Source organism: Glycine soja, chromosome 18 (assembly GCF_004193775.1).
Source record: "Glycine soja cultivar W05 chromosome 18, ASM419377v2, whole genome shotgun sequence".
NCBI lineage: Eukaryota > Viridiplantae > Streptophyta > Magnoliopsida > Fabales > Fabaceae > Glycine > Glycine soja.
The window spans coordinates 13,529,045-13,548,602 of record NC_041019.1 but is presented as its reverse complement, the minus strand read 5'-3'; the positions used below and the strand labels follow the sequence as shown (position 1 = coordinate 13,548,602).

The following is a 19,558-nucleotide window of genomic DNA, read 5'->3' as shown; positions in this document are numbered from 1 at the left end:
TACCGAACCCGTGCTAGAGCTAGAGTAATGGGTAAAGTAGAGGAGGTGCAAGAGCAGATGAAGGCCGACATGGAGGCCATGAAAGAGCAAATGGCCACAATGATGGAGGCCATGATGAGCATGAAAAAGATAATGGAAGCTAATGCGGTTGCAGTTGCCGTTACCAGGGCTGTTGCTAAGGTGAACCCGATGCCCCCATCTGATCTCAACCAAATGAATCATCCAACCTTAGCTATGGTAGGCAAAGATTTGGGAAGTACGGGCGGCCCCTATTATGTGCAAATTCAAAACAAGCACGCCTTCCCGCCATATGGCTTGGCTCCCAACTATACACCACCCAATGTGGCGTACACTCCCAGTGAGAATATCAATAACTCCACTCCCATACTCATTGAGAGCCGACAACCCCAAACTGATCATGCACATGTCTCTTGACCCATTGGGGAGACACATGAAATGCCCCACCACAATCAAGCCGACTTCGAGCCTTGCCTCGGATATGCCACTGAAGGGTAAGCAGTTGGTGGTATACCCTTGCAAAACACTTTGGAGGGCCCTCAGTATCACCCACAACCACACCCCTTGCATTCCACACCGGGTAAAAACCCTCATGCTATGGCAGAAATGGGAAAGTTAGATCATCTAGAGGAAAGGCTCAGGGCCATTGAAGGAGGTGAAGATTATGCCTTTTCTAACCTAGAAGAGTTGTTCCTAGTGCCCAATATCATCACCCCGCCCAAGTTCAAGGTGTCGGACTTTGACAAGTACAAGGGGACTACTTGCCCCCAGAACCATCTAAAGATGTATTGTCGGAAGATGGGGGCATATGCAAAAGATGAGGAACTGCTGATACATTTCTTCCAAGAAAGTCTTACTGGGGTAGCTGTTACCTGGTACACTAACATGGAACCTTCCCGAGTCCATTCTTGGAAGGACCTAATGGTTGCCTTCGTTAGGCAGTATCAGTACAATTTTGATATGGTTTCGGATAGGATGCAACTACAGAACATGTGCAAAAAGGGGCACGAATCTTTCAAAGAATACGCCCAAAGGTGGAGAGACCTGGCAGCTCAAGTGACACCTCAATAACGGAGAAAAAATGATAACAATGATAGTAGACACATTACCAGTATTCTACTATGAAAAGATGGTGGGCTACACACCTTCAAGCTTTGCTAATTTAGTTTTCACCGACGAAAGGATCAAAGTAGGTATGAAAAGAGGCAAATTTAATCATCTTGCTTGGACGAAAGAGAAAACTGGGGCAAATGAAGAGGGTGAGAATGAGGGAGAAACCCATGCTGTGACTGCCATTCCTATACGGCCAAGGTTCATCAACCTCCATTTCTCCGAGAATACAACTCGAACGCAATGTGTGCTTGTCATAGAGAAGCCCCGGGGCGTTCCATTGAGCATTGTAGGGCCCTGAAGCATAAGGTGCAGGGTCTAATTGATGCGGGCTAGCTAAAATTTGAGGAGAATCACGTGTAAATCCTGACATTGACAAGAGATGCCGCACATGGGGCAATTTTGAAAGCTGTTGTTAGATGTCTCTAATGACTCATCAGGATTTTCAAGTTTATGCCATTATTGTAAACCACAATTACAATGCTAAATAATATGGATAAATTTGACATCCTTGTCTCTCTTATCCTCTCATAAACACATCTTTTCTTATCCAACTTCTACCGGAATGTGAGTGCTAGCCATTGGTTTGTTTGCTCAAGCGACCTGCGCTCCTGAGTGTTGACTTCCAAGACCATTCAATCAGAGATTACTCGTCTTGCACGTTGGTGGGGGTGCCATAAAACAATGAGCAAAGTTCAAAACAAATAAGTTTCAAAATAAAAAAAAGCATTTGATTGACTGTGTTTTAAAGTAAACATATAGACATTCATGTGACCTCATGTTATCATTCCTGAAAGTTTGTCTTTTTGGGAGAGAAGTGAGTTATCAAGAATAGGAGTCATTTGACTTAATCCGTCAAAATCCTTTAACTATTTCTCGTCCTTGGAAAATTCTTTTTGCGAGAATCAAACCGCCTCTTTCATTCTTCCTTGCTACAAGGTTGTGAAAACAAAACAACGATGGGTACCTCAAAGCCTTACACTGGGGCAATGAAAGGCACCATGCATAAACCTCAAGCAAACCTAGGGGCAGATTAGAAGCTCTCACCCAATAGGTTCCCTGCTACAAGGTCATGACAAAGGACAACGATTGGTACCTCAAAGCCATACACTGGGGCAATGAGGGGCATCGCGCATGAGCCTCAAGTGAACATAGGGGCAGATAAAAAGTTCTCATCCATCCATGTTTTTTAAACAAAAAAAAGGGGGGGACAAATCCTGGGATTTCAATGGATTGACTAAACATCAAACGACTCCATTGCCATCACTCCCAAATGGTCAAAATCAAAAAGAACATACACTCTGAGGGAGTTCCCGGAGAGATTAGCAAAAGATAGGATAAGGTTGCATGAATTATCATCTATTTCAAAAGGACAGTCAATCTATGTTTTCCAAAAAAATAAAAAAATAAAGAAAAAAAATTAAATCAAAATAAAAATCACAAAATAGGGAAAGAATGTCATGAACATTGTACAACTTTCCAATACATTGCATTGTTGCATATGAAGTCCGCATTTACCGCATTTCAAGACAAAGGTTACATGCATCTGCATCCCTAAAAATCATGTTAACTGCATAGATTTCTTACCTCTAATCTCCAATCTTGTGAATTTGGGATGATCGGCCCTCTCGATGAGCCGATCTCTTGCTTTCTCATAAGGGTGGACCCTTGGGTACTAGTACCCTCACTTTTAGAGGACTACACGTCCTCGCCATCAGAGGGCTACACGCCCTTTCCTTTAGAGGACTACACGTCCTCTCCTTCAGAGGGCTACACTTCCTCGCCTTCAGAGGACTGCATATCCTCACTTTCAGAGGACTACACGTTCTAACCTTCAGAGGACTGCATGCCCTCGCCTTCAGAGGACTAGACGTCCTCGCCGTCAAGGACTACACGTCCTCGCCTTCAGAGGGCTACATGCCCTCACCTTCAGAGGACTACACGTCCTCACCTTTAAAGGACTGCACTACTCATCTTCAAAGGGTTGCTTGCCCTCGCCTTCAGAGGACTACACGTCCTCGCCATTAGAGGACTACACGTCCTCCCTTTCTGAGGGCTACACGCCCTCGCCTTTAGAGGACTACATGTCCTCGCCTTCAAAGGGTTGCACGCCCTCGCCATCAAAGGGTTGCACGGCCTCACCTTCAGAGGACTGCACGTCCTCACCTTTAGAGGGCTGCACACCCTCGCCTTCAGAAGGCTGCACGCCCTCGCCTTCAAAGGGCGACACGTCCTGAACTTCAGAGGGCTGCACGCCCTCGCCTTCAGAGGGTTGCACACCCTCGCCTTCAAAGGGCGACACATCCTAAACTTCAGAGGGCTGCACGCCCTCGCCTTTAGAGGGCTACGCATCCTCACTTTCATTGGGCTCCATATCCACACCTTAAGAGAATTTAAGGTCCTTTGCCCTTAAATGCTTAACCGAGACTTGAGCTCCCAGTTAAGGGGCCAGTAATTTCCTTTTATCAGTTCCTGGGCCACCCCCTGATATTGGAAGGCGACCAACTGTGCAAGCACAACCAGAGAGGGAGGCTATCGCCCAACTACTATGCATACCAGGGCATGATTTCACCCGTGCTACTGCAAAGTGACGAGTGCGGATCATGCGCACCAACATGACCACTCTTACACAGATATGTATGACATTGCTACTTAGCAACATTCTGCCCAGCGACCGTAATGCCGATCTCCCCTTGCGGAAGTATCAGTTGGTCTGTGCCATCCCGACATAGGTAGGTATGCATTATGTCCAACCAATTTCTGATGCCATCTATTATTTGTAGGGATCGCGCTCGCAAGACATCCAGTGGACCCGGAGGAGCCCAACAGGGCCCTAGGGTTTCCGACTCTGGTTACGGGCCTCTGTTAGTCCTACAGTGTTCCCGTTCCCCCCAATAAGGTCACGCCATCATGACATAGGTAAGTATGCACATCACTCAACTGATTTCTGATGTTATCTATTGTTTGCAGGGATCGCGCTCGCAAGACACCCAGTGGGCCCGAAGAAGTCCAATAAGGTCTTGGAGTTGCCAGCTCTGATTACGGGCCTCTGTCAGTTCTACGGAGTGTTTGTCGCCCCCAACAAGGTCATCAGGCCCCCTACTAATCGAGCTTTCATCAAGAAGTACTGTGCCCCCAGGCAGGCGTAGGGCGAAACACCACAGCAGCCTGGGGATGGCTGGCAGCGGGCAACAGACGCACCGCCACCACCTCTAGAGTTCACCTCAGCTCATCCACAAAAAGGTTAGAGCGTTGCCTACGACACATGGCCTACCAATAGGCGACCAAGTCCAAAGCCAAAGGTAAGCAAAGTACTAGGTCCGTGACCGACAAGTCATAAGGCGTCCAGCTCAAGACGTTAAAGAAGCGCTACTAGGAGGCAACCTAGTACCCTTTAAATTCCTGCTTGTTATTTGATCACCCTTTGTTTCTCAAGTCATAGTAGGACACACCTAGTTTCTCATGATCCTAGGAATTTAAATAAAACCCGCACAAGCTCGGAAGGTAGTCATACCTCACAAAATATATATGTGTATGTTTAGGTAGCAAGATACCTTAGATATGCATGTATATAGCAAAAATACCTCACAAAATATATATGTATGTTTAGGTAGCAAGATACCTTAGATATGCATGTATATAGCAAAAATACCTCACGAAATATATATATGTATGTTTAGGTACCAAGATACCTGGGATATGCATCTATATAGCAAGAATACCACACAAAAATATACATATGTTTAGGTAGCAAAATACCTCATGAAAAAAAAAAACAGAAAACAGAAAAATAAGTTGTCTAGTTGAAAAAAACCAACATGCTTTTGAAAAGAGATAACTTCCAGCTTTTCTTTGAAAAATTCACTGATTATAACCTGTTTTTGAAAGAAAATGTGTGTAATACACCTGAAGAGTGAATGCTGTGAAAATTTTCCCGAATGCCCAAAATGTACTCGGATGAATGCATAAATTGACAAAGGAACATATTTTGGAAACACTGGGTTGACTTAAATAGGGAAAATGAATCCTGAGCCCTAGTGTCACATGACCATAAAAACTTGATGCTTGAGTGTCCACATGGGTGCATGCATGACCAGTTTTGCATAAAATTTCCTAATCATCATTGTTGCATGTGTATCATGGAAATAATGTGGGGCATTCCCTTTATCCTCGAACCGCTGGCCAAACCCTGACATATATCATGTCCAGCCGTTCTACAAGCCTTGAGCCAAAATCCCAACTTACCATAAACCTTGACCCAGGGTGAGAATGTCAATCCTTGCCCTCGGAAGAAAACAAAAAAGAAAATTCCCAATCGAAGAGTGGGAGAAAGCAAAAAAGAAAGAAAATTCCCAATCAAAAAGTGGGAGAAAGCAAAAAAAGAAAGAAAATTCCCGATCAAGGATCGGAAGAAAACAGAAGAAATATGCAGAAAGGCCTTTGGACCAGACAATATCTGAACAAAACATAATTGTCACCAAGTAAAAACGAAAAAAAGAAAGGAAACCACGACCTAAAGTGGCCCTCTCCCTTTGATTGCCAACCAAAATCCTGTGCGTCGGTTACTTATTCGCCTCACACTAAACAAAAACGAAAAAGGAAAAGGCCAAAAACACTCAAAGCCAAATTTCCCACCAAGAAAACAAACCATTCCCAAGAAAAAGTCCTATTGATCCATGATCACGCATGTAATCTTTGATTTGATAGGAAATGATTTGCCAAATCAAGTCATGACATATCTATGGTTCGGAATTAGGATAAATCACTTACCTGAGTGAGATTGATACACTTTGAGTGATTTTCTTCTATTTTTGTTGAACCCAGTGCTTCATCTAAATGGTCATTTAGAAACGAAATGCTAACATCCAAAATCTCATTACGGTTATGAGAAAATTTCATCAGCATACTCTCCTTCCCGGATAGACACATTGTTTTTCATCCAAAAAGCATATGTTGCTCTGATCAGTTGGAAGTTTTGTCTCTTTACTAAAGCATGTTCGCATTTTAGTGAAGAAAACACCGAGACTATTTTTAGTCTCACAGTTATCAAGAACTACGTAGGTCTGAGTTCCTCATCACAAATTGAGGATACGTAGGAGCAAAAGCCCTGCTTTTGTCGACCACCCCACCTTTTGTTACCGTGACCCAAGAGTCCGGTGGCATGCGGAGCCACATGACCGTGGGATCCCCAGATTCGTATTATTTCATGTTTCATCATTTAGCATTTGTATGTTATCTTATTTCTATGACTTGAGGGACTAACGTGTAGAAGCAAAGCTTCATGGTGAATCAAGAATGATTCAAAGATGTTTTGATGATAACAATGATTATAACAAAAGATGATGACAAAGGTAATGACAAAAAGCACAAAGGTCAATCAAAGAATGAGTTCAAAATGTTCAAGATGGAATCAAGAACAATTCAAGACTCAAGAGGAAAAGTTGAAGAACACTTCAAGATTCATGAGGAAAGTTGAATTCAAGAATCAAGATTCAAGGATCAAGCTTCAAGAATCAAGATCAAGATTCAAGATTCAAGAATCAAGAGAAGGCTTAATCAAGATAAGTATGAAAAGTTTTTCTCAAAAATTGAGTAGCACATGATTTTTTCTCAAAACATGTTTACCAATGATTTTTCTCAAAACATGTTTACCAAAGAGTTTTTACTCTCTGGTAATCGATTACCAGATTGTTGTAATCGATTACCAGTAGCAAAATTGTTTTGAAAAAGTTTTCAAATTGAATTTACAACGTTCCAATTAATTTCAAAAAGCTGTAATCGATTACAATGTTTTTGGTAATCGATTACCAGTGCCTTTGAAGGTTGAAATTCAAATTCAAAAGTGAAGAGTCACATCTTTTCACATAAAAGCTTTGTGTAATCGATTACCAGTGACTGTTTCTGAATAAATCAAAAGATGTAACTCTTCAAAAGGTTTTTGACTTTTTCAAATTGGTTTTAAGTTTTTCTAAAAGTTATAACTCTTCTAAAAGGTCTTCTTGACCAGACATGAAGAGTCTATAAAAGCAAGGCTTTGTTTTGCATTTACAAAAAATTCATTCTTTCAATCTTGAATACTTTTCCAATCATTTCATTACAATCCTTTACAAGCCTTAAATCTCTTTGAACTTCTTCTTCTTCTTCTTTGTACCAAAAGCTTTCTGAAGTTTTCTGGTTTTCCAAACCTTGAAAACTTGTGCTATTCATCTTTTCATTCTCTTCTCCCTTTGCCAAAAAGAATTCGCCAAGGACTAACCACCTGAATTCTTTTTGTGTCTCTCTTCTCCCTTTTCCAAAAGAATAAAGGACTAACCGCCTGAACTCTTTTGTGTCTCCCTTCTCCCTTGTCAAAGAATTCAAAATGACACAGTCTGAGAATTCTTTTGATTCTTCCCTTTCCCTAATACAAAAGTGTTCAAAGGACTAACCACCTGAGAATTCTTTTGTATCCCCATTCACAAAGTATCAAAGGTTTAACAGCCTGAGATCTTTGTCTTAACACATTGGAGGGTACATCCTTTGTGGTACAAGTAGAGGGTACATCTACTTGGGTTTGACTGAGAACAAGAGAGGGTACATCTCTTATGGATCAGTTCTAGTGGAGGGTACATCCACTAGGTTCAAAGAGAACAAGGGAGGGTACATCCCTTGTGGATCTTTGCTTGTAAAAGGATTTTTATAAGGTTGAAAGAAATCTCAAGGACCGCAGGTTGCTTGGGGACTGGATGTAGGCACGGGTTGTTGCCGAACCAGTATAAAAACTCTTGTGTGTTTGTTTCCTTCTTCCCTACTCTTTTACTTTCCGCTGTGCATTTAATTTTCTCTTTTACTTTCTGTTAAGTTTCTCTTCTACTCCTCATTTTCTTAACAATTTAGTAAAAACCTTAGAAGAGTAATTTTTTAATTAGTAAAGGTTTAGGAATAATTAATTCAACCCCCCTTCTTAATTATTCTGAGGCCACTCGATCCAACATAATGTTTGTTTTTGTTGTTTCGATTGTCATTTGTTTTGTGCATACATTTTGTTTGGATTGTTGCATTAGTGCTTATTTCGTTATTGTCGATAATATTTGTTGTAGGAACGTCATCCTAAAATAAAACGAACAAACGTCGTGATAACACCAAGAATAGAGAAAGAAAGAGATGTTGTGGACAAAATGTCATATCTATATATAAAGAAATGAAAAAAAATTTTTGTATATAAACCATGTGTGAAAAGAAATTTTTATATGAAACAATGAATGTATATTGAAAAGGGGAAAAGAGATCTTTGAAAAGGAATAGAGATTTTATATAGACCATGTTGGTATAGAGAGGAAGAGTTTTTCAATGCGTGTGTATATAGAGAAAAAAGTTTTTTCGTGTATAGGAACGTAGGTGTACAGAGAAAAAAGCTTTTCTCATAGATAACGATGGATGTATAGAGAAAGAAAGACCTCGAAGGTTGGCATGTTATGGTCAGAAGGAAGCACAAATCATTCGTAGAGAGCAAACATATCTTTTGGAAACAAGAAGTTGACGCTAAGAGTTTGTTTTCCAAAATAACCGAGATAAGAATGGATGGATTCGTTGAACCAATGGAAGAACATAATTTGGAAACGTTGGGTCTACTTGCGTAAATCCCAAGCCTTAGTATCATAATGCCATAAGTTGGATGCTTGAGTACCCACCTAGCTGTATGCATGACTAATTTTGCGCGTTGTTTCCAAATCATCATTGTTACGTTCACCTCGTGGAAATAATATGGGAGTTTAACCCGAAACCGACACCCTGACACATGAATTTGTTTTGCCCCAAATATCAGAATCGTGCACGCACGGTGAAAAGACCATGTTAAGACACAACCTTAACCTACCTTGAACCTTGGCCAATGAAGAGAATCCTCATCCTTCCCCCCAAAGAAGAGGACATCAGAATCTCCTCAAGGGAGAGTGAATAACGAATGCTAAAACTCGAATTCCCAATCAAAGATCAAAAAAGAGGAGAGAAAGAAATGAAAAGGAAGAAATGAAAAGAAAGAAATGAAAAGGAAGAAATGAAAAGAAAGAAAAGAAAAGGAAAAGAAGGATTCTCGATCGAAGATCGGAAGAAAGTAAAAAGGAAAAAGATCAGAGGAAAACAGAATAGTTCCCTACCAATAAAGGAAACCAAGAAAGAGAACAGAAGGTCTTCAGACCAAATAAATTTTCGGCGAAGTAAATGACCGCCAGCAAAGGGAAAACCCATTTTGAAGTGGTTCTTCCTTTGGGATTGCCATTCAAGGTCGCTCCCGACTGGCGATGTCCCGCCCCACATAAACAAAGAGGAAAAGACCGAAACACCCAGCTTCCTCTCCAAAAACACTACCCTCGAGAAAATCCTATTGATCCATGATCGCGCGTGTAATCTTTTGGTTCGATAGGAAATCATGTGCAAAATAAAGTCATGGTACAACTATGGTTTGGAATTAGGGTAAAACACTTACCTGTGTGAGTTTTTATACACCATGAGTGATTTTATTCCTAGTTTCAGTTTGACCCGATGTTTCCCTTGAATGTTCATTTAAAAGCTAAACGTTGACATCCTACCCTTCATTTTCGGTTACAAGGAAAACTATTTTTGAATAAGCATATTGTTTCTCTAAAAATATGGTGCTCTCGTGAATGATTTATTTTTCCTTGCTAATGCATGTTCGCCTTTTAGGTGAAAGAACCCGGTGGACCATTCGGTCCTAAAATCATATCTTATTCGGAGCCCCATGAATTGATTGCCATTCATGCATCCTCCACTATCGAGTCCGGAGCCCCACGAATTGATTGCCTAGCGCTGTTCGTGCATCCTCCACCATCAAGTCTTATTCAGAGCCCCATGAATTGATTGTCATTCATGCATCCTCCACCATCGAGTCCGGAGCCCCACGAATTGATTGCCTAGCGCTGTTCGTGCATCCTCCACCGTCAAATCTTATTTGGAGCCCCATGAATTGATTGCCATTCATGCATCCTCCACCATCGAGTCCGGAGTCTCACGAATTGATTGCTTAGCGCTGTTCGTGCATCCTCCACCGTAAAATCTTATTCGGAGCCCCATGAATTGATTGCCATTCATGCATCCTCCACCATCGAGTCTGGAGCCCCACGAATTGATTGCCTAGCGCTGTTCGTGAATCCTCCACCATCAAATCTCAGTCGGAGCCCCATGAATTTATTGTCATTCATGCATCCTCCACCATCGAGTCCAGAGCCCCACGAATTGATTGCCTAGCGTTGTTCGTGCATCCTCCACCATCAAATCTCATTCGGAACCCCATGAATTGATTGTCATTCATGCATCCTCCACCATCGAGTCCGGAGCCCCACGAATTGATTACCTAACGCTGTGCGTGCATCCTCCACCATCAAATCTTATTCGGAGCCCCATGAATTGATTGTCATTCATGCATCCTCCGTTATCAAGTACGGAGCCTCCGGTGAGGGGAAAATATGGTTTTTTGTTATTTTCCCAATCGGTTCCTTCACCAAACATGTGTATACGTATGCATTATGTTATTTTTTTTTGTTTGTTTGTTTGTTTTGTTTTGTGTTGTGCAGAGAAAGAAGAAGGAGAGACAGGAGTGACTTATTTCAAATCATTTTGGGTTGGGACTATTGTGATTGAGATCAATTAAATTCCCATGATGGGCAAAGGATGGCCTTCAGGGGTCATCATAGATTAATTACGGAAAAGGAATAAGACGGATGAAATTAGTGTTTTATCTTTGCTTTCCTCCTATCTCCGATAAAAGGTAAGTAAAGAGGGGCAACTGTCATACCCTAATTTTGTCCGGGGACCATTGTTTGATGGCATGCAACCTTTGCTTGACCGCTTCGAGGAACTTGACACCCATCGTTAAGCAATCCGTAAAGTTCCGTAACATTCCAGAAGCCGAAGAGGGGATGGTTGCATAATCCGTAAAGTTTCGTGACATTATGGAAAGAAAAAAAGTATCGTTACGTAATTCGTCAGGTTCCGTAACGTTACGGAAAAAGAATTAGCAAAAAAGGGGCAAAGGGGGTGTATTTAGTAAAATGCTAGGTGCAAATAGTAATTTTCAAATCTGGTCCCTTCTAGAGGTTTCTGGGCAATTTCTTGCTTAAGGTGGAAGCAACCTAGCTCGCTTGGGTGAGCTAGGTGGCAACCACCTCCCCCGTTTTGTTAAAAAATGGGCTTCCCGGGCTTCTGGGACACCTGTAATGCTTCCGTAAAATTCCCATAACCCTAAATAAGCATATTTCACTTAATTTGGGTGAGAAGGAAGAGAAAAAGGAAGAAAATCAAGTCCTATAGGCTTCTGTAACTTTTCCGTATATTACGAAAGAAGGGGGTGAACTTATCAAAATGGGGGAGGTGCAAATAGCAATTTTCAAATTTTGATTTGAGCCTTCCAAACGGTTTTTCGTAGCTGGATTGCTTCTGGAGGAAGCAACCCAACTCGCTTGGCTTTTCATTTCAGCTGTTTTGGGTGAAATAAATTGTTTACGTGAAGAAAATCCAAGCCGAGTTGCTTCCATAACGCTTCCGAGAGGTTTCCGTAAGCAAATCCGTGAGGATTTTCCTCCGTTCTTCACCGTTCTTCATCCGTTCTTCGTTCTTCAACTGGTAAGTTTCCAAATCCGAGACTTTTAATTAATTTCTTGTTTTTTGGCTTTCATCTTTATTTCGTTCAATTTCGGTTTCTTTTTCTTCCGTTTTTAACGAGCTTTAACCATCGTTTAAGCCGTTTTCTCGCCTAATAAATGAGAAATGAATTTCAACCGATTATTTGTGTTGTAATCTCGTTTAATCACTGTTAAAACAAAATCTAACCGATCGTTCATGCTGTAACCTCGGTTAAACAAAAAACAAGGGCAAAATAATAATAAAATAATCAAAAATATCTTTAGATAAAATAATAAAAAAAATCAATTGGACATTTTTCTTTGGAAGTTTCCTTGAATGAATTGACTAATGACCAAAGTGAAACTAAGGCCAAAATCAACTCACAAATCAAGCTTTGTCCGCAAAAATCATTGAAAACCGCTTTGGGGTTCAACGCCTTAAATGGGGGTGTATTTAGTAAAATGAGGGTGCAAATAGTAATTTTCAAATTTGGGCCCTTCTAGAGGTTTCTGGGCAATTTCTTGCTTAAGGTGGAAGCAACCTAGCTCGCCTGAGCGAGTTAGGTGGCAACCACCTCCCCCGTTTTGTTAAAAATGGGCTTCCGAGGCTTCCGGGACACCCGTAATGCATCCGTAAATTTCCCATAACCCTAAATAAACATATTTCACTTAATATGGGTGAGAATGAAGAGAAAAAAATAAGAAAATCAAGTCCTATAGGCTTCCGTAACTTTTTCATAAATTACGAAAGAAGGGGGGTGAACTTATCAAAATGGGGGGGGGGCAAATAGAAATTTTGAAATTTTGATTTGGGCCTTCCAGACTGTTTGTTGAAGCTGGATTGCTTCCGGAGGAAGCAACCCAGCTCGCCTGGGCTAGCTGGGCGGCAACCTCCTCCCCCTTTTTCCTATAAAAGGGCAAAAGGGGGCTGTTCTAAGGGTCCCTGATTTCCCTGACTATGCATTTCAGCTTTTTTTGGTGAAAAAAATTGTTTCCTTAAAGAAAATCCAAGCTGAGGTGCTTCCGTAACGCTTCCGTAAGCAAATCCGTGAAGATTTTCCTCAGTTCTTCACCGTTCTTCATCCGTTCTTCATTCTTCAACGGGTAAGTTTCCAAATCCGAGACTTTTAATTCATTTCTTATTTTTTGGCTTTCATCTTTATTTCATTCAATTTCGGTTTCTTTTTCTTCCGTTTTTAACGAGCTTTAACTGATCGTTTAAGCTGTTTTCTCGCCTAATAAATGATGAAATGAATTTCAACCGATTATTTGTGTTGTAATCTCGTTTAATCACTGTTAAAACAAAATCTAACCGATCGTTCACGCTGTAACCTCGGTTAAACCAAAAAAAGAAAGGCAAAATAATAATAAAATAATAAAAAATATCTTTAGATAAAATAATAAAAAAAAAATCGATCGGACGTTTTTCTTTGGAAGTTTCCTTGAATGAATTGACTAATAACCAAAGTGAAACTAAGGCTAAAATCAACTCACAAATCAAGCTTTGTCCGCAAAAATCACTGAAAACCGCTTTGGGGTCCAATGCCTTAAACGGTCCTCTTTGCTTTTATCGGTTAACATGGACCGTTCAAAAGCATAAAATCAACATGTAACTTTACTGCATTCGCGAGAACTACGTAGGCCTGATTTTCTCTTCGATGGAGGATACGTAGGAGCAAAAGCCCCGCTTTTGTCGACCTCGTGAGATGGTTAGAGGTCCAACGCATTAGCTTTCTCACCAAGTAAAATTGATCATTTTAAGGTCCAATGCCTTAAATGACCACCTTCCAAGTAAAAAGAATCACTTGATTCGCCCCTTTTGAAAGAACTACGTAGGTTTGATTTCCTCTTCGATGGAGGGTACATAGGAGCAAGAGCCCCGCTTTTGTCGACCTCAAAATAAAAAAGAAATAAAAGTTTAGATACATAACTTCACACAATTCTAATCTAAGGCTGTTGTCCTTTGGGACAAACGTGAGAGGTGCTAATACCTTCCTCAAACGTAAAGATAACTCCCGAATCTGGAATATTCTTCATGACCGGTTTCCTTTGGTTTTTCTAACGTTTTCCTCTCAATAAACGTTGGTGGCGACTCCGCGCATTTTCCTCCTATGGAAGACGCACCCGCGAGCCCCGCGTCGCCCTCCTGCTAAAGGGTAGGTTGCGACAGAAAAGAAAAAGAAAAAGAAGAAAAAGAAAAAGTTAAAAATAACGGTACGGAAGTGCCATATCCCATGGTACCGTCCAAGAAAGATAAGGACCGCCATCTGGCGAGATTCCTAGACATTTTCAGGAAACTGGAAATAACTATGCCTTTTGGAGAAGCTTTGCAGTAGATGCCACTCTACTCATAGTTTTTGAAAGATATGTTGACAAGGAAGCACAAATACATTCACCAGGAGAATATCGTTGTGGAAGGCAACTGTAGTGTTATGATACAGAAGATCCTTCCACCAAAACACAAGGACCCTGGAAGTGTGACTATTCCTTGTTCAATAGGTGAAGTCACAGTGGAAAAGGCTCTCATTGACCTGGGAGCCAGTATCAACTTAATGCCACTCTCCATGTGTAGAAGATTAGGAGAGTTGGAAATCATGTCCACCAGAATGACTTTACAGCTTACTGATCGATTCATCACAAGGCCTTACAGGGTAATTGAAGACGTTCTGATAAGAGTTAAGTAAATGGTCTTTCCAGCTGACTTCGTGGTCATGGACGTGGAGGAAGACCATGAGGTTCCCATCATTCTGGGATGGCCCTTTATGTTAACTGCAAGTTGTGTAGTTGACATGGGAAGAAAGACATTGGAAATGGGTTTTGAAGATTTGAAGATCAATTTTGATCTATTTGAAGAAGACAAGCCTATGTCAGATCAAAATGTTTGCTTGCAAGTGATGGAAGGTGGTAAGGAGGTCCTAAAGTTAACGGACAAAGGGGATATCATCCATTGAGGTAAAAGCGTCAAACTAATGACATTAAAGAAGCGCTTCCTGGGAGGCAACCCAGTTTTAATTATGTTCTTTTGTTTTTCTTGCATGGTAAAAGTTAGAACTTACTTCATAATCATTAGGCAGGGGTATATCAGCTTGTTTGAATAATAGATATATAGGTTTTTATTGAAGGAGGATTGAGTTTAACTTATAAATTTTTTTCTGAAAAATAGTCCTCTCACTAAGCTAAAGTGCTCTGGCTGAGCGCCTTGTTGTCATGCGCTAAGCGAGCCATAGGCCGCACTGAGCGATTCAACCCCTACATCTATAGCTGACTGAGTGCGCTAAGTGGACCATCATTAAGCTAAACCCAATTCAGTTCGATTTGAGTTGGGCTAAGCCCAATATGTTTGCGACATGTATTTGGCTAAGCGAGTATCAACTCGCTAAGCCAAAGACCCCTGTTCTATAGGACGCATTTCATTTGCTGAGCCGACCCTGAGCCCGGCTAAGCGAAAGTTGCAGGAATTTTCATCTGCACACCTCGCTGAGCGCTACACTGTGCGTTAAGCCCAACCCAAAAAAAAAAATTGAATTTCAAAATTTGGGTATGGGCTTAGCGAGAAGGCCCACTAAGCGAAGAGCGTGTTGAGAAACCAAACGTCTCACACATTCGCTTAGCGTGCCAGCTTGCTAAGTAAACATGTTGGTTTTGGCTAAAGTGAGTGTAAGTTTACCAAAAATCTGTAACTTCGTCCTGCTCTATCTCTCTACCTACAAAATCTTTCTTGCATTTTCAAGCATCCTTTAGCGCAATTCTTTTTCGATCATCAACAAACATCTCTGAATCAGGTAAGCTCCTTAACTTTACCTCTGTGTTTGCTTTTGTTGAACCTTAGGATAGAAAACCTTAGGTTAGAGACTTTGATTTTCTTTAGGTTAGACTTTAAGTAGATTAGGTAAAAATCAAGACTTTGTAAGGGCTTGTACTGTGTATGTAAATGTGATAGTTTTGCATGTTTGATAAGTGCCTTTTAGAGGCCTAAAAAGAGAAGAAAACGAAGTTCGTTTTCTGCATTTTTTCTAGAAAACGTGACAAACTCGCTAAGCGCGTCTGCTACGCTAAGCGAGTTCATCAAAAGTGTTTGAATGTATGTTTTCCAAGATGAACTCGTTAAGCCAGAATTGATGCACTAAGCGAGTTCATCTTTTTAAGATGAATGTTCATCATCTGGTATGAACATGGCTAAGCGACAACTGTGCGCGCTAAGCCACCAGAGCCTTGCAAGAGACAAAACTTGAGGCTAAGCGAGTGTTGTCTCACTAAGCCCAAGTAACTTAGAGCATTTTCTAATCCATTGTTGTGCGCTAAGCCAAGGATATTTGAGCTAAGCACAATTTGTTGCGGCAATCATTGGGCTAAGCGCATCTGATGCGCTAAGCCACTTAAGTTAGAAAAATTTTGTAAAGTTTTGGGTGCGCTAAGTGCCACTATTGTGGGCTAAGCACTATTCAGTGCGGCCTTGATTCAGCTAAGCGTGACCCTGTTGCGCTAAGCCACTGTGTGAAATAACCTACTCTTGGCTAAGCGAGTGCCTACCTCGCTAAGCCAATTATGCAGAAACAAATTTTCTATCATAATTGGCTAAGTGTGCCCCTATCGAGCTAAGCCGTAGTGTTATACTTCTAAGGGCACGCTAAGCGAGTAGTATCCCGCTAAGCGCACATAGTAATTTCAGCTTTTATTTTCTGTTTTTGAACTTGAATAAATTTTGGTCTAATGTAAATTTTGGGTTCTTTTTATAGATGGCATCCAGGAAAAGGAAAAGCACCGCTACCAAGCCTCAAGCTCAGTATGATACCAGGAAGGATCCTTCCAGAAAGGAATGTTAAGATCTATCATACCGAATTTGGCGAGTTTAAGGCAGAGATGGAGAGGCGTAACTTACACAAATGTCTCGCCAATCTCCAAGATGGAAGCATAGATGTAGCTATGGTGAAGGAGTTCTATGCTAACTTATACAACCTAGAAGACCAGAGCCCTAATCAAGGGAGGGTAAGAGGGCATTTAATCAAGATTGATGCTAACAGCCTGAATACCTTCTTAGAGACCCTAGTAGTTTTCGAGGAGGGTGAGACACTGCCTACCTATTCCAGATTCACAAGGATGAGGATTGATCCTCAAGAGTTTGCTTTTCGTCTCTGCATCCCTGGTAGGGGTTTTGTTCTGAATGCAGAGGGCCATCCTTGGAAGCTTCCAAGGAAAGATCTCACCACTCTTGCATAGACATGGAGTGTCTTCTCCTACAACAACCTGACTCCCACTTCCCACACCTCTGATCTTAATATGGGCAGAGCCAGGTTGGTGTACGGCTTAGTCACAGGCATAGACATGAATATTGAATCCCTAATCTCGGGTCAGATTTCTACCATTGCCCAGAGTAACTCCTCTAGGCTAGGATTCCTAGCCTTGATCACTGCTCTATGCAGAGCTAGAGGAGTTACCTATGACAGTCTAACCTATGAGAGCCTGAGCCTGACCATTAACTTGGCCTACATTAATAAGAACTGTTGGAATATGGATGATATGACAGTTAACTTCAGAGGGGCTAGGAAGGTAAGGGCTCGACCAGCAGATATTCCTACTACTTCCGCACCACCAGATCAGCCCACTTCTGCCACCCTTGCACCAACTGCCCAGGACTCTCAGCGCTTTGAAGCCATGCTTTAGAGTATTCATCAGGGGCAGATTTTATTACTACAGAGCCTGCAGGTGGTAGCTCCTCCAGGGTCCATTCTATCAGTAAAGTAGTTCATTGAGAAGGTATCCTAGCCTGGAACCTTACCTTCTGCTGTGAGAGATGGTGAAGGCCCTAGTGCTCAAGTACTTCAACAGGTACAGGATGCGTCTTCTGTGGCTACCATCCCTGGAGCTTTTGATTTTTCTGGTGCAGAAGTAGAGATGAGACCTGATGAGGTTGTTCTTCCTAAGCCAATTGTGCCACTTATACAAGAGACTGTTGAAACAGGTGAGTCAGAGTTGAGGCAGGAGGCTGCTACTCCTGAGAGGACATCACAGACCCCGGAAGGTCCACTCTTACTAGGGATAGACCTATCTTTTGCTCAACAGGTAGCGGATCCTCCTACACCAGTATGGGAGAGACAAGCAGATCCTCCTACACCCATCATGGAGATGCCAGAAGACCCTACCATGCCAATCCTGAGACTGTCATCCACTCCTCCAGCTATCCCAGTTTTACATCTGACAGATGAGGACGATATGCTGGACCAGGACACACAGGGCACACAGGACCAGTTCCAGGAATTCTAAATTCCTGATTTTTCCTTTTTGGGAATTATTATAATTATTATAATTTTAGTACATTGTTTTTGGTGATTATGGTTTATATTTATAATTATATATTTGTCTTTCCATCGATAATTAGTATTCATATTTTGAAGCATACTTAACAACTTAACTTGATTCTCTAAGTATGCAGTGCAAACACTTGATCTTTTTGTGGAATTATTGGTGTGGTGAATTGATTGTGAAATGAATGCATGATTGAAATGAAGATTGTGTTTTATCATGAGTTGAGCAAGTGTGTATGTTAGATGAGAAAGAACAAGAAAGTAGGCTCATAGTTAGAAATGTTAGTCAGTAGACAGGTTGATTGTGAAAGAAAAGCTTGATCATAAACCGGTGAGAGTGTGAACTTAATTGTTGAGAGAACAACTAGCACCCATCTTTGAGCTAAACTGTATTTGTATTGAACCGTGAGCCTTGAGTTGTAATTCTTATTTACCTTGCTTAAGTTTTAAGAGAGCTCGTCGGTTTAGCACAATTTCACCCCAAATTTGGGGGAGTATGTTAAATGGTTAATGTTTAAAAGAATAAAAGAGTTCAAATAAGTGTGTGTTGTTAGAACAAGTCAAGTGAAAGGCTAATGAGTAAGCTACGTATATTAAAAAGACTAATTGGTTAAGTCCAGGATTTGTGCTCTCTTAGAATTTAAGCCTTTGAATCCTAGAAAAACCAATATTTTTTGTAGCCCAGCCTCATTACAAGCCAATAAAAGTCCTTCTGATTCAATTTGTGCATTTCTGACTTTATGACATGAGATGAAGTTCAAAGATTGGACCTCTTGCTAGTTGTTATTGATAAAAAGCTTAAACACTTGTGCTTGAGTGAAACAGAAGCCGTGAGATTTTGGTTAAGCATCTTTCCTTGAAATCTGTCTCCTGCCTAGCTTTATTTAGTTGTGTTGCTTGCTAACATGCTCTTTTCTCTAAAATACTGCATGCCTTGTGAAAAGTAATTGATAAAGGCATTTTTGTTTCATTTGTTATCATGCAACTAATATCTTAGGAGTTACACACCTTTGTACATAATCACTGCATGTTTTGTCACTTGGGGACCAGTGGGTTGTTCTTTATTTGCTTGAGGAGAAGCAAAATTGTAAATTTGGGGGAGTTTGTTAGTCGGTTAATACGACTAACTTTTGTGTAAAAAAGCTGTGTAAATTGTATTTGACTCCTTCCATTTACAGTTCTTTTTGTAGAATTGTGAGTACTTTTTGTTAAATATAGATAATAAGTATTTAGTATCCCACTTTTGTGTATTTAATAACTTTTCCATTTCAATTTTAGGTAAAATAAGCAAGTTTGTGGAAGTGCTAATTTTGAGCCGCTCGCTAAGCCAATTCTCTGGCTTAGCCAGCCATCCGCTAAACGCAGTAGTTCATGGTGTAGAAGCAAGCTTCATGATGATGAATCAAATTGATTCAAGTAGTTTTGATAATGACAAAGATGATGACAAAAAGCCCAAAGAATGATTTCAAGATTAAGTCAACAAGAAGAAATCAAGAAGATTCAAGAATCAAG

General features: G+C 41.0%; 1 protein-coding gene across 1 annotated transcript; it reads left to right on the top strand.

The window, feature by feature from the left end:
* Positions 1–14,110: 14,110 nt before the first annotated feature.
* On the top strand, positions 14,111–14,428 carry LOC114396963. The gene has a single exon (XM_028359118.1). The coding sequence runs from the start codon at positions 14,111–14,113 to the stop codon at positions 14,426–14,428; it is 318 nt and encodes a 105-aa protein (XP_028214919.1).
* The last annotated feature ends 5,130 nt before the right edge of the window (positions 14,429–19,558 follow it).

Coding starts and splice junctions, on each gene's coding strand:
- LOC114396963 (XM_028359118.1), top strand. CDS start 14,111: ATGTTGACAAGGAAGCACAAATACATTCACCAGGAGAATATCGTTGTG.